The sequence below is a fragment of the Anser anser genome (genome assembly GCF_964211835.1).
Source record: "Anser anser genome assembly, chromosome: 11".
NCBI classification, from domain to species: Eukaryota; Metazoa; Chordata; class Aves; order Anseriformes; family Anatidae; genus Anser; species Anser anser.
In genome coordinates, this window is record NC_139732.1 from 20,293,377 (window position 1) to 20,307,208 (window position 13,832).

General features: G+C 35.1%; 2 protein-coding genes across 11 annotated transcripts in view; one reads left to right on the forward strand and one right to left on the reverse strand.

Moving 5' to 3' along the window:
- The window catches only part of CDH13 (cadherin 13), a 493,014-nt gene that overhangs the window by 455,821 nt on the left and 23,361 nt on the right, over positions 1-13,832 (forward strand). For all 8 annotated transcript variants that reach the window (XR_014588949.1, XR_014588950.1, XR_014588951.1 and 5 more), the window contains one exon: positions 1,854-1,996. Coding sequence is in view for 5 of the 8 variants with exons in the window: in XM_083851524.1 (XP_083707650.1) it covers positions 1,854-1,996 (143 nt within the window). In the remaining 3 variants the exon portion in view is untranslated. The remainder of the gene's footprint in view (positions 1-1,853; positions 1,997-13,832) is intronic.
- Positions 2,004-13,832, reverse strand: part of LOC310905355 (uncharacterized protein) — a 177,283-nt gene continuing 165,454 nt past the window's right edge. The window contains exons 2-3 of one of the 3 annotated variants that reach the window (XR_014588953.1): positions 13,676-13,765; positions 2,004-4,324 (exon numbers count right to left, since the gene is read on the reverse strand). The gene's annotated coding sequence lies outside the window, so the exon portion shown is untranslated. Of the gene's footprint in view, positions 8,311-10,355; positions 13,766-13,832 lie in introns of those variants that run through there. The other 2 variants (XR_014588954.1, XR_014588955.1) reach the window with 2 other exon arrangements.

The following is a 13,832-nucleotide window of genomic DNA, read 5'->3' on the forward strand; positions in this document are numbered from 1 at the left end:
TTGTTTCAGGGTTAATTGAGAATTTGCAGTTTTACAATAGACTACGAATTGTTTAGGCTGCCCTGATTCCATACTTTTGTGCATACCTTTGTTGCAAAGTTATAAAAACAACAATAAAAAAGAAACAAAGAAGCGAAATGAAATAATGATCTGCATTGTTACTATTCTAGCAATTTGTTTTTACAGAAGATAAAGCTCCTGTATTGATTAATATTTACATAGTTAAGTGGAAGAACATGTTGGGTTGATGGAAAGTCTCACTATGTATTAGTGTTTGGCTTTGCTTTGTTTTCATATATTACCTATGGGATCATTTCTGCACCTGGGGAAGACAGTGGAGAAACTCTGAGTGACTTCTGTGGGAACATAAGCAAGCCATGTGTTTTTAGTGTTCGTCTCTTTTTCTCATAAACTCCAAAAGGTTTGTTACAGTATGTTACAGGGATCTAGCAACTCACCATCACTTATTTTTACCTTTTCAGAGCACACAAGAGACCAAATCAAGCTTCTGAAGTAGGAATTCAATGAGACCCTGTCTTTGTTGGCCTGAAAATTTTCCTTTCTTCTACCTATTGCCATTTTATTTCATTTTACCTACTTTATTTTTCCCCTTCTAACAATCTGTTTTTTTTGATTATTTTCTCAGGAGATAGTTCCACTGATAAATTATTTTTCGCAGCATTACCACATAGGACACCTTTCACATGAAAGGTATTGGCTTGGCACCTACTCATTAAATAGTAACAGGTTTCATGTCAATTACTTACAATTTAAAATGTCTGTAGAAGATTTTATGGCTGTTCATGACCTATAACAATTCACTACAAAAAAGGTAAACAGGCTATTATACTAAGTATTGACTATATGATTGGAGGTTTTGTTTAAAATAATAAAAATTTCATTGAAGAGGGAATTGGTGCCAGTTTATTCAGTTCTGTGCTGTTATATTACATATTATCTTTAACTCAGTGTAGAATCAGAACATTCCTACATTTATTACTTCAGTATAATAGCGCAGTTCTTAGTGCATAAAGTTCACAATCTCTCTAAATATTTCTGGTAGCGGGGTATAAATATTTGTGTTGATGACTGCAAACAAAGCACAGCAGTGAATTATGTTACAGGATCTGGACAGACAGCATTTTCAAATCCTTGTTTGGACAACATACATGTGGTTGAATTGTTCCAAGACTCTGAGCATCTAAATGAAACCATTAGAAGCAGGTAACTTTGGATTACAAACTGCAAATCAAATGTGTACAAACTAGGGGTCTGTATGTAACCAGCTCTCAAATTAGAGCTAATGAATCAAAACTCTCTTTTTGATACCATACACCACCATTTATAGCACCTCCAGACCCACCCAAGATAATTAATTTTAATAGAAAAAGGAAAAACACTCAGAAAGGCAATAAAAAATAAAACTGCTAGTCCAACCAGAATTTTGAGTCTGGAAAAATACTGTGAGAGAATTTATAAAGTCTGTAAATACGCCTGTTGCTGCAGAAGTCCTTTGAAAGTGTTTAGGTACTCTACCTATCACTCCAAAGATTGTTAGTAGGAAACAGGTCCTATGCAATGTTTCAAATATTGATTTCTGTATGAAGCTTTGGGGCATCTGTACCCAAAGACATTGACTCAAACTTTTCTATGTTTCTCTCTCTGAAACTAGCCTAACAGTAATGATCTATCTCAAAGGAAGGCACAAGGTTTAAGTTGTACTTTTTAAGTCTTAGGAGATCTACCTCATGAAAGCCAGTGAGTGCAAAGACTTTTTTTTTTTTTTTTGTAGTAACGTAATTAGTTTATGTCTAGATATATAATTGGTTAATGACTTTTATCTTTTTCTATAGGTACTCAGTTTATAAGGATCCAGCAGGCTGGCTAGAAATTAACCCTACCAATGGTACCATTGGCACCACTGCTATCCTGGATCGGGAATCACCTTATGTTCAGGACAACATATACACCGCTCTCTTTCTGGCAATAGACAGTGGTGAGTAACTATTATAGATCATATTCATTAAAGTATATTACTTTTTATTTTTCCTGTTTGAAAGCTCCTCTTCAAAAAGGTGCACATGTAACGTTAAGCATATGATTCAGCACTGGTAAGTGGACACCTAAAGGTATCAGAGGTCATTGTAGCGAAACAGAAAAAAACCTTCAAATTTAGAACCACTTTAATTTAAGGCTACATCTCACACATATATTCTTATGCTGAGATCTCAATATGAGATGGAAATAGTTTATGAACATTCTTGTAAAGTTATAAATCATCTTTTTCAGAGTTAATTTCTTCACAATATTTGCGTAGTTAGTAAGCCTCAGGCACCTAAATACCAATAACAACCCGTCCCTGATATGCTGAATTCTATTCTATGCAATGACAGTGGCAATAAAAGCATAAGTAAAAGCCCTTATTAAAATGCATATTTTTTACATATTACATGGATTAAAGTTCCTTCTGTCAAATATAATCAAAATTAAAGTATCTAGTGAAAACTCAGTAAGTGACTTCAGTGGCACAGAAAGAAAGAGAAAATCCTGAGCATTTCTGCAAATCTCTAGAGCTAACGGCACAAAATAAATAAAAGATTTGTCTGTAATGTAACAGCTAATATGTTAACACTTTTTCACAGCTGCAGCTGGTTTAGTCCTGGTGATGAATTGTAAAATGTTATTTTTAGGAGGGTAATTCTGTATTTTTGTAACCACATGACTCAGGGAACATTTGCAGGCCCTGACAGGAAAAAGAAAGTATTATCTTCAATATAAAAGAAAAAAAATCTGCTGACATGATGATTTACTTATCTATTCATATACATATTTGTGTTAAGAAATTTTCATAGAAAAACGTAGCTCTAAACTTATTTCTGTTTTTACTTGCTATTGAGTAAAGATCTTTTGAATGCATCTTTAAGATGGGGTACGCTGAGAAATGTCGTCTTAGGATGAGAGTAAAAAGTCAGGATAACATTACTGAGGAATTATCAAAAGGAAAAAATTGCGTATGTTTTAAAGGTGGAGTCAAATATCCTCAAGAAAAAATGTGGAACAGAAAGTTGAATATTTCTTACTGTGGAAATCGGTCTGAATGAAAGTGGATTTTCATAACTTTTTGGGTAGAACTTTATCGTGCTCTCAGGGCGGTAACACTCATTGTTCATCCATTCCAAGCTAGGAGCCTTACTGCTAGGTGACCCCTTAATTCCCAGAATGTTTCCCTGGAAACATTCAAACTCTGGAAAAGCAAGAGGAGGGAAAGGTGTCTGTGCACTGAACAGCCGAGCAAGAGAAGGTATTTAACATGGGTTAGAGAGGAAGGAACTCTCTTCCATTGAGATACTGGGTCAGCATCTAATTCTAGCAGCTGTTGTGTTTATTTGTAATTTGGTGGTCCTGTTAGCACAGGAGCTAATCTACTCCAACATTATTGACTTCTTTGAATGAAGTAATTAGAAACCACATGTGTGCATTTAGTACTGGCATGCTAAAGTGTTAATAATGATCATTCAGAGTATTGTATTACTTCACCGTATGTAGCTCGGCCATATGTGGAAATAGCATTAAATAGCAGAGCTTAAATAGCTGATATTAACCTTGTGGTCTGTATCAGCCCTGGATTAATTACCAAAGAACACATTAAACTTAGAAGCAGGTTGGTAACTGGAAAAATTGCTGATGGTTTGTCTAACTATGTAATAATGAAATCTGGGGGAGCTGGTAGGAGCAAGAGCAGCTCTGGAGCCCTGGCCTCACTGGGCAAAGCCAGAGGCAGATGCGTGCACATCTTCCCGAGTTCAGTTTCTGACAGTACTGCCAGGAGTTTCAGCAGTGCTGATGTCAATTGATAGTATAAGGGATTGCAGACATGATGCTTACTGTGGAAACGTCTGTGAATTGTGTGCTAATTTTTAACAGTATTTATAATAAGGAGAGGATCTAAAATAAAATAAAACCTTGGACATTAAAAGGACAAATGTAGGACCTTAATCCTACACAAGAAGAGTAAACAAAGATATTATTTTCTATTAGTATTCATAGCATATTGAGTATATATAATTACAGAAGGGATCCTGTTGTCCCATCATATTTCATTGCCACCTGTTTTTAAAGTGACCATACCATTTGGGTGCTATTTTAGTTGAAGAGATTAGACAGCTGAAAACAAAATTTACAGTGATACTTTTTTCATACCATTTCACTGATGTCAACAGAGAATCTGTCACTGGATTCATCAGGCACTGGCTTCTGGTTATTACACTTCAGTGCAGGGGACAAGTGCTGGGCATTTTTCTTATTTGTAAAATGTTGAAGATTTCTGTCAGAAGTAAAACCAGGAGCTTCATGGTTGGTAGTCTTTATATAAATCCATATATCTTTTTTCAGTAAATCACAAAAGTATTCTTTACTGTCATTCAACTCTAAACGGAGTCATTTTACTGCAGGAAATAATACAGTTGTTTATGATATTCTTTTTGAACTTGATGCTATTTTTCAGCTTTGTCCAATTAACTGAAAAGAAATGTAGCTAAGTAAGTATGAACTATATTACTTCTGCTCTAAACATCTAAAGGTTCCTGTACCTTCCCAAACACAAGCGAAACAATGTGTAATAGCAAATTTGATGGACACAGTATTAATTTTATAGATAATAAAGTTTGACCTTTTATTGAGGGAAATTTTACGTTAAAAAGGACTTTTTGGAATGAATATCCTAATTTGCTCTGTACTTTTGATTTCAGTAAAGGTCAAGGTAGTGTCTTTAGAATTTGAAAACTCTTTATTAAATACTTGTGTGGACATAGAGTCTCTGGTCTATTAAAGAAGAAATTAAATAATGGTAGGAAATATCATGAAGCAGAGTTAATACATTGAAGTGTCACGAACTGTGTTTAATCTGAGAATGAGCTCATAATGGGACAAAGTCATATTTATGCAAACTTGGAAAACATCAGAGGTTTCATTCAATTAAGGAAAGTGCCAACAGAGATCATTCTATTTCCTGAATTCATTATTCTAATCAGTAAAAACAATGCAATATCACCACAATAAAGTGCAATTATTGGGAGTGTATCTGTAAAACTTATATAGATTAAATAAAGGCAAGAAGTCATTTCAATTTGAGAAATCTGCTTGCATCAGACCTTCCAGGAGTTCTGCTGTGTGACCATGTTGTAGGGTCATCCTACATATGGTAGTATATTATGGAGTATCTGGGAGGACTCTCATAAAGCAGAATACCTGTATGTCTGTATGTTTTTCTCATAAGGTCAGACATGCTAAAAAACTCTGCAAGAAGAGTCCATTTTTTACTTACATTCTGAGAGTTTGAGTTACAATTTAGAAAATGTAAGGGAGGAGAAAAAGATGAAAATTATGGAGGGGAAGCTAAAAAATAATCTGGAAGATGTATGAAATCTTTAAAAAAAAAAAAAGGCTAAATATGGTTTCTCCCTTTTCTTTAAGAGAGAGGAAGGAATAACAATATATATTCAAACAGTCTTAAGTTAATGAACAATGTTATTGTAGTGAGGCACAATATCCTAGTTAATGTTCCCGTTGTATAGTCTTTTGCATCTCTTTAGAAGAAAAACTTTGGTTACCTTTGTTTGCCTAATACATGGAAAAACCACCTGTGCTGTTCAGGTATGTAAGCTCCTGATGAAAAATGCTGAAAAACTAATGCCCAGTCTTGCTGACTTGGCTTAAATACAGTATCTACTTCCCTTTTCTGATGCCACCTGGGCAGGGTACAAGTCAGTTAGCAGTGTTCTCCCACTGAGACAGAAACTCTCATCTATTGCCAGTGATCCAGCTTCTTACTGGTTCACATTTTTAATAGATACAGCTTTCAATATACTAAATCGCAGTAAGCAGAGTTTCTTACAGCAATAACCCGGGAGTGAAAAATCACCTTTTTCTTTTCTGAAAGTGGTTTGCTCCCTATGTTGCATCACCATCCCCAGCATTTGAAATCATAAGTGTTTGCATGGCAGCCATCCCTAGTATAGGCAGGATGTCCAACAGGAGGGTTGAGCTGCAGGAAATCAGCTTCAGGAGCAGTAATCTCTATTTCATGGACTATACAAGTCTTACGAGGAGCGGCTGAGGGAGCTGGGCTTGTTCAGCCTGGAGAAGAGGAGGCTCAGGGGCAACCTTATCGCTCTCTACAGTTACCTTAAAGGAGGCTGTAGAGAGGTGGGGGTTGGTCTGTTCTCCTACGTGCCTGGTGACAGGACGAGGGGGAATGGGCGAAAGTTGCGACAGGGGAGTTTTAGGTTGGATGTTAGGAAGAACTTCTTTACCGAAACGGTTATTAAGCGTTGGAATGGGCTGCCCAGGGAGGTGGTGGAGTCACCATCCCTGGAGGTCTTTAAAAGACGTTTAGATGTAGAGCTTAGCGATATGGTTTAGTGGAGTACTTAGTGTTAGGTCGGAGGTTGGACTCGATGATCTTGAGGTCTCTTCCAACCTAGAAATCTGTGATACTGTGATACTGTGATACATGATTACACAAGGTAAAGGCCATAAGAAGTTATATCTAGACTGGAGTGATTTCAGTGTTTGCCTCGAGTTGCACTGGTCATTTATTTATTTATTAATTTATATTTAAAAAGGGAATTTTGGTTCTATGACTGTGGCCAGTTTGCCATTCTAAGGAAAATGAGGAAGAAGTCAGAGTCTAATTTTCAGTTTTTTCCTTTTTTCTGGGTACCACCTGAACTACTTTCAGGCATTCATTGTGCTCTTCTTGATAATCCTAATCGTTAAAAGGAAAAATTATCATTCTGTAGTACAGGTAATGAACAGAAACAGACAACAGCTAGAAAAAACTGGAGTAACAAAGATGTGTAACAATTTGGAAACAGAATTTTTCCTTACATGTATCTAACCTGTCTTCTTGCTTCATGATGTACGTAATTAAATTACCACAGATTGATTCCACCTAAAACATGCTATTTTTGAAGAAATCAGGCAATTAGTTGCCATGGCTACCCAATTAAGCCAGTTTTATACTCCTTATCTTAATTGCTGTATTAATTGAGAAGAGAAAATAAACTGAATACTCATCCTTTTCTTGCCATTTTAAATTTCAATAAAATATGAATTGCACACAAAATATTGTTTTAATTTGTCATCATGGACTCATGATTAGAAAAAGAAATTAGAATGCTGAAAACAGTATTTAAGACGGATGGCATATGTCAGTAGCAATTCGATATGCTGAAAGAACTGTGCTCTTTTGAAATGTAATTACTCAAAAATAGGATCTGCATATATTATCTGAATGAATGAAGGATTGCAACTTTTAGCATTTATTTATTTATTTATTTATTTTTTAAAAAATCAATATGCCAATGCATATTTTTAAAATAGGAAATTTCAGCTCATGGGAAATTTGGAACCTCTTTTATAGAAAATGTCAGCATGTGGCATTTATAAGGCCAGTTTCTGAGTATGTCAGATTCTGAGCAGCACACCCATATCTTAGTATCTTCCCACTGTTGGTTCCATTTACTCTAGTTGAACCATTAATGGAGTTCAGCTTGAACACAAAAAGTATTGGAATATGCCTGTCTGAATGGGATTTATGCCTGCACAGAGGGTACCTGCTGCCAAATCACCTAGCATGCACACATTTTCTGATTAGAAAAACAGCATATGGAGGAAAAAGAGAATGATGAGGGAGGAGACTCTGAAATTTCAGTTAAATTTTCATAGCACTATCATTATAAAGCATGAACCATTATTTCTCACAGTCTATATCTGAAATACAATCACTTAAAGAGAGAGCATGTTACATAGTCTAACCATATACTGCACAGTCTGAATGCATAGCTCCCTCCAAACACTTTGGGAATTTCTACAATGTTCCTTTCATTCTTTGTTCTCTTTTCTTGCCCTATTAAATACAACAAAACAGCTTCTCTTTCCCGTACATATGAAGATGAAAATAGAGAAATTGGTGAAAAAAAAACACATCCAAGGAGAAATCGTAGGCAGTCCTACAATTTATAGTTAGTTACATGGAAGTAGAATGAAGGAAATTCTGTAGACATCATTATAGTTGTTCCAAATTGACCTTGATATGACTATGATTCAAATATGGTTTATAGAAGTTTAAAGAGAAAAAGCTTTATTCATGATGGGTCAGAGGAAAGGTAATTGTGCCAGAAATTAGAAAACCCACATTCTCAAAGGCTTTTTTTCTGCTCAAATATGAAGAAAAATTGTTCTTACTGTAATTGCTCAAACAGTTCATTCTACCTTCTCATTCTGTATCCATGTAACTCTGTTAGCCAGCTAAAAAGTAGCAGCAGAAAAAAAAAAAAAAGAAAAAAAAAAAGAATCAGTCTTTGTGGGTTACATAAATGACAGTGCAAGATTAAAAAACACCGCTAAATGGTAAACCATAAATAGCAAAATTGAAAATAAATAATTTCCATTCTGTCAGCTTGAGAGAAAATCTGTATGGCAGTGGATACCCTACAGATTTGGCAGAGGACAAACCACTTGCTCTACGAATTAAATGGCCTTGTAATTTCTGCATCATGACATAGAAGGACATAGATAATATGTATTAATTTGATGGTTTTGGAAGCATAATTCAGTAAGAAGAAAGGAGTGCAGAAGTCTTTTTACCATTCATAATGAACACGTAAAAAGGGACAGTTCATGCTCCATTCTTCCTAAAATACTGTTCTAGCTTGTAGCAGTACTGTGGCTTAGATCTATGTAGCCACTGGATTCTTTAAAGCGGTTGATTTTTCTTCTTTGGAAAGTTGATAAATACCACCAGAATCCCTGGTCTCCAATGCTCTTCAAAAAGAAGGTATAATAATTTGAATTAAATTCCTTTTTTTCCTAATCATTCTTAATTAAACATTGTTCTGTAAAAGCATTTATATAAATATTGTTTTGCTGTAAAGATCAAGATACAAAACATTATTGTTTTAAAAACAGAATAATTCATATATTTAGCTTTTGATGCCATTAGGTGAACTTTCCAAACTTAAGTAAAAACATGTATTCTCATGCCTTAACACTTTATGATTTCTGTCTGGGGATTTTGTTAGTTGATTATCAATCGTTTGTTTCCTAGCTGTGCCACTAAACAAATTGTATTATGTACAAGTATAAACTAACTTTCATCTGATTTAGCAAAAGCTACCTTTCACATAGCATGTGGACAAGTATTTTTGTGTTTGATAATATTTATTTCTCCCTTGTGCAACTTGTCCTGCTTTAGATCAAGTCAAGTTTGGTGTCAAACCAGAAAAAAGTCAAGCTCAAAGAGAAAATATTTCTTGAAGATTTTCATGTTGGTTTTCACAAATGAAACAAAATTCAGTTTAGCTGAAAAAATGTTGTTATATCCAATTTGGTTAGCTAATAATATCCTTTAAATCTACAAATTAAAAAAATATATATATTTTAAAAACACAAAGATACATATCTCAGTTATTCCAAAGATGGACTTTGGAATTAGAAAAGCTCAATGAAGGCTGAATAATATAGATTTAATTATTTGATTTTAGAGGCCTGTTGATCAAAGAATATAATTTTAAGTAGCCGTGTTCAAGTAACTGTTTTACCTGGATACATACTTAAGAACATTTCCACAGCTTTAAGAAATATGCATTTTCATTCTCACGAATAATCTAAATTCACCGTAATTTCAAATGTCCCAAACAGTTCATTTTCTAAGTTCTGAGTATGTTTTTGAATGCTAGTATAATGTATTCAGGGTCATTTAGGCTAATGTTGGCATTTGAAAATAGGAAAGGGAAAGCTGGAAGAAAAGGACTAAATCTTTTATGATTTTGTTTGTGTGTGTGTTTATGTTGCATTTAAACAACATTTCCATCTTGCAAATATTCTACCAATTTAGAACAATCATTCTAGCTAACTCCTGTAAGTACACGCTGGCAACTCAGTGTAAATGGATGTCTATGCTTAACCACTGCATGCCCAGCTCTACTCCTAGAAGGGAATGTAGGGTCTAAACACGAGAACTGTTGCAATTCCAACAGTGAAGTGCCTAATTAGTTTTTCCCAGTGTTACTGTTGTTGTTATTGCTCAGTTAATTGAGGAAAACACCATTGGATGTGAAAATGTCAGGCTGGCATGGCCCACATGCCGGTACAGCCAGTGGTATGTTTCCCAGGGCTTCCTTAGCATTGAGTGAAACAAATGTATGAACTCAAAATGCTCTCATGAAAGTCACATATTGAGTTATCATCATATGAAACCAACTTTCGTATAAATGATTTGATGCTGCATAGCTATTAACATCTTCACTGACTATTTTAAAGCTTCCGTAGATATGTCTACACAAAGTGTGGTGAGACATTTGGACATGATTGCGGACTTACTCATGCAGCATGGAACCATCTATCAATCTTTTATGATACTAACTGTAGGATAGAAATGCAGGTACAATGAAATAGGATGCTATGCAGGCAATTCTCAGTCATGTGAGATTTCCTTTGGATACCCCCAAAAATTAAGCCCTTGACTTTCCCTGACTTCTAAGGATGTTTGGTTTCTTACTGTGCTACGGATATTTGAAAGTCTCACTTCCTGTGTGGTGTTTGCCAACTCTGTATTTCTGTTGTCATGTCAAGTAAATGAAAATAGTTGGTGTTGGAAGATACACTGATGAGGAATTTCTTAATTCAGTTTCAAAACAGTCCAAATATTATCTTCAATTTCATGAAGCATAGTTGACCCATATTCGAAATCTGTATACAACAACATCACATTTCTGTAAGAAAACTAGAAAGGGCAACGTGAAATGTCTCTTCATGTCCATAAAAATGTTATGCTCAGATTAAATGCATCATCAGCCATTCAACCATATGATTGCTTGTTAGACATGCCATTTTATGCAAGTCTTGATACTTAAGAGAAATGTCATCTTAGTCCATGGCCATCGTTGTCCGTAATTGGTATCTTTTAAGAATCTAACTACCTGATTCGCAGCCTCATTTGAGTAGTTAGATGTCTAAATGCCATCATCGTTCCTATGGGAACTTTTTGGACCAAAGCTGAACACTAGTTTTCAAATTTCTTGGCCAGGTTTTTCTACAGAGGGCTTGTATCTCAAGGCATTATACTAATAATTCTATTCTATTCTATACTAATAATTCTGATATGATTCTGCCTAGCTTTTCATTAAAATACAACTAAATAGAAGTATACAAAGTATATGTTTCTATAATATTTCTTTTGATACTGTTCTTTAAAGTAAAGGTAGCAACAGTCATTTATGCTGATAGCACTAAAATTAAATTTAACATCTACATCTTCTGGTAACAGTCCTTTGCATTACAGATTCTAGTCCACAGACAATAGATCCCATCATATTCTATGGTGGTATCTAACTCATGAAATAGAACTACTTTTTTTAGTCTATTTTTTGCTCATTGCATCTTACAACAGCAGTAGCTATTGCCGAAATGAAGACTGCTATCAGAAGCTTTTTATGTGGTCTAATGCTAGGATATGAAGACATTAACAGTCCTAATGCAATTCAGATAACGTATCATAGATTTCCAATTGCAGCATGATCTAAGATGAATCTGTACGTTTTTAGTGTTCCCAACTACAGTTTCATTCTCACAGACCTTAACTAACTTTGAAGACCTTACCTGCATTACTGTCTCGTTGAAGATTACTCAGTAAGGTTCTCAGTTTTGACCTAGATTATTAAAATCAGGATTCAATACCAAGCTCTGATTTTCTTTCAGTATCCAAACTAGCCATCCTTCAGTCTGTTTTAGCAGCTTTTACATATGTGAGTAATGAGTAACACCATGACATTTCATTCATATGCCATGGTATGTTCACAGCTATGCCACTTGTGAGAACCTTAGCAGGAATTTGAAATTTTCTCTGTCCCAAATGATTCTAAGTACCTGCAGGTTCAAAGAATTCAGCCTCAGTAGGAATAGCCCGTTCAGTGACAAAAATGGGAGCTAAGCTCTTTTGAAAAGGTGCTTCCAAGGGTTATCAGACTGAGCCCTTGCTTTACGCCTTATTTCTCCTTTCAGCTGCAAAGTTTTACAATAAAAACTAGAAGTTTTATTTCAGAATTAAAATATGCTAAGGAACTCTTTCATTTCAAAACTAGAACTGTCTAGAGATCATGGGATTTTTGAGTGTTTCTTATTTCAAAGGCATATTAGTGTCAAATTTATAAAAGTCATATATTCCCAATGGATGTGTTGTGACCATTTTTCCTTGATTCATTTTTTGTTGCATTTCTTATGACATGCATGTTAACAAGCATCCGTTTATGACCTTGACATTAGCTTATTTTTTCTTTTGTAAGAGTTCATAAATCACTGAAAGATTTTGTTTAATTCATTAGAAATAAAACAACCAGAGAATAAGTCATTGAAATGGACAGAAGCAATTTCCTTTCTCCTTATTTGTGCGTAATAGTTGACTGGTCCATAAGCCATATAAAGATAGTGAAACATTAACATAGCAGAAAAAAATGCAGCCATATCTGCATTTGACAAAATAACAGTACATTCATAATGCTGTTGGCTTCTTAATTTCAAAAGGCAGATTTTAATATTACTGACTTCAGAGAAAGATAAGAAGGGCAGTGCATATGACATTATCAGTCCAGTGTGGAAATAATGCATTCAAAATTAAAGACAGCAGTTTAATTAAGTGCATGAAAGGCTGGCTTTTATGATCATATTTCAAATACTCGAATGTCTTTTCATCCATTCTGCTGTATGACTTTACTTAATAATATATCAAGAACAAAAAATGTATTGGAGTCTTTCTGCAAATTCAATTAGTCCAATAAAAAGTGAAAAATAATTTATTTTTCATTGAAAAGAACTCAACCCTAACCCTCCTCATGACAAAGTGAGAGATGGGGGGGGAGCTAAAGAACTATGAAAATTCTGCCTTTGTTATGCATTTATGTGTGCATGAAACAGATGAAGTGTCACCATTAGTAACATTTATTATTTGAAAGGACTAATTGCATTCTGTTACAGTTAGTAGTTTATCAGATCCAGACCACAGAGTATTTACTTCTCCCTTACTATGCACTCACAGTGCAGCAGTAATTCCATAGTTTGGTGGGCTGCTAAAGTGTACCTCTTTCAATGATAAACTCAAAACCACTGTCACACATTGCACTACTGCTTTACAGGTTAAGCACAATCTCTTCAATCCTTTCTACCTGCTGAGGGTTTATAGCTAAGGGAAGTGCAGAGATCACAGATTTTGAATAGTAAACCAGTAAAATGAACAACACAAACAACCCTTCAGTAAGTGCAGCATTTAAAGTGGGAAATTAGCAAGTATGGTGTATATTGAAGGTAAAACATGTCCTTTTAGAAAACTTTCACATCAGTCAAAATGGGACAGCAAAGGGATCTGTAATACGATATCGATATTTAGACCAAAATCAGTAGGTTACTGGCTCAACCATGGCACATATCTATAGTGACTGAAAGTTATTACCACTTGTCAGCTCCTCTCTGACCTCTGTGAAATGAGGTGCTAGGATCAGTCTGGTTCCCAGTGGGCAGATGTCTCCATTATAAACACTTCCAGTGCCATGGCTGGTTTGTCAGTCACAGCCTCAGTGCAAAGGCTTGTCGTGGTACCATGGTGAATAAACAACATCCTCACCTCTGAAACTGGATCTTTCAGGTCAAGGCTGAGACAGGCTGGCAAATAATTCGAGAAAGCTTGAAACTCCACTGCTAGCACAGGATGGCTCTGGGAAAATAAAAGATCTCATTTTCTAGAGTTGCAGGCTGACAGGTTTTACTTCACCACATAACTA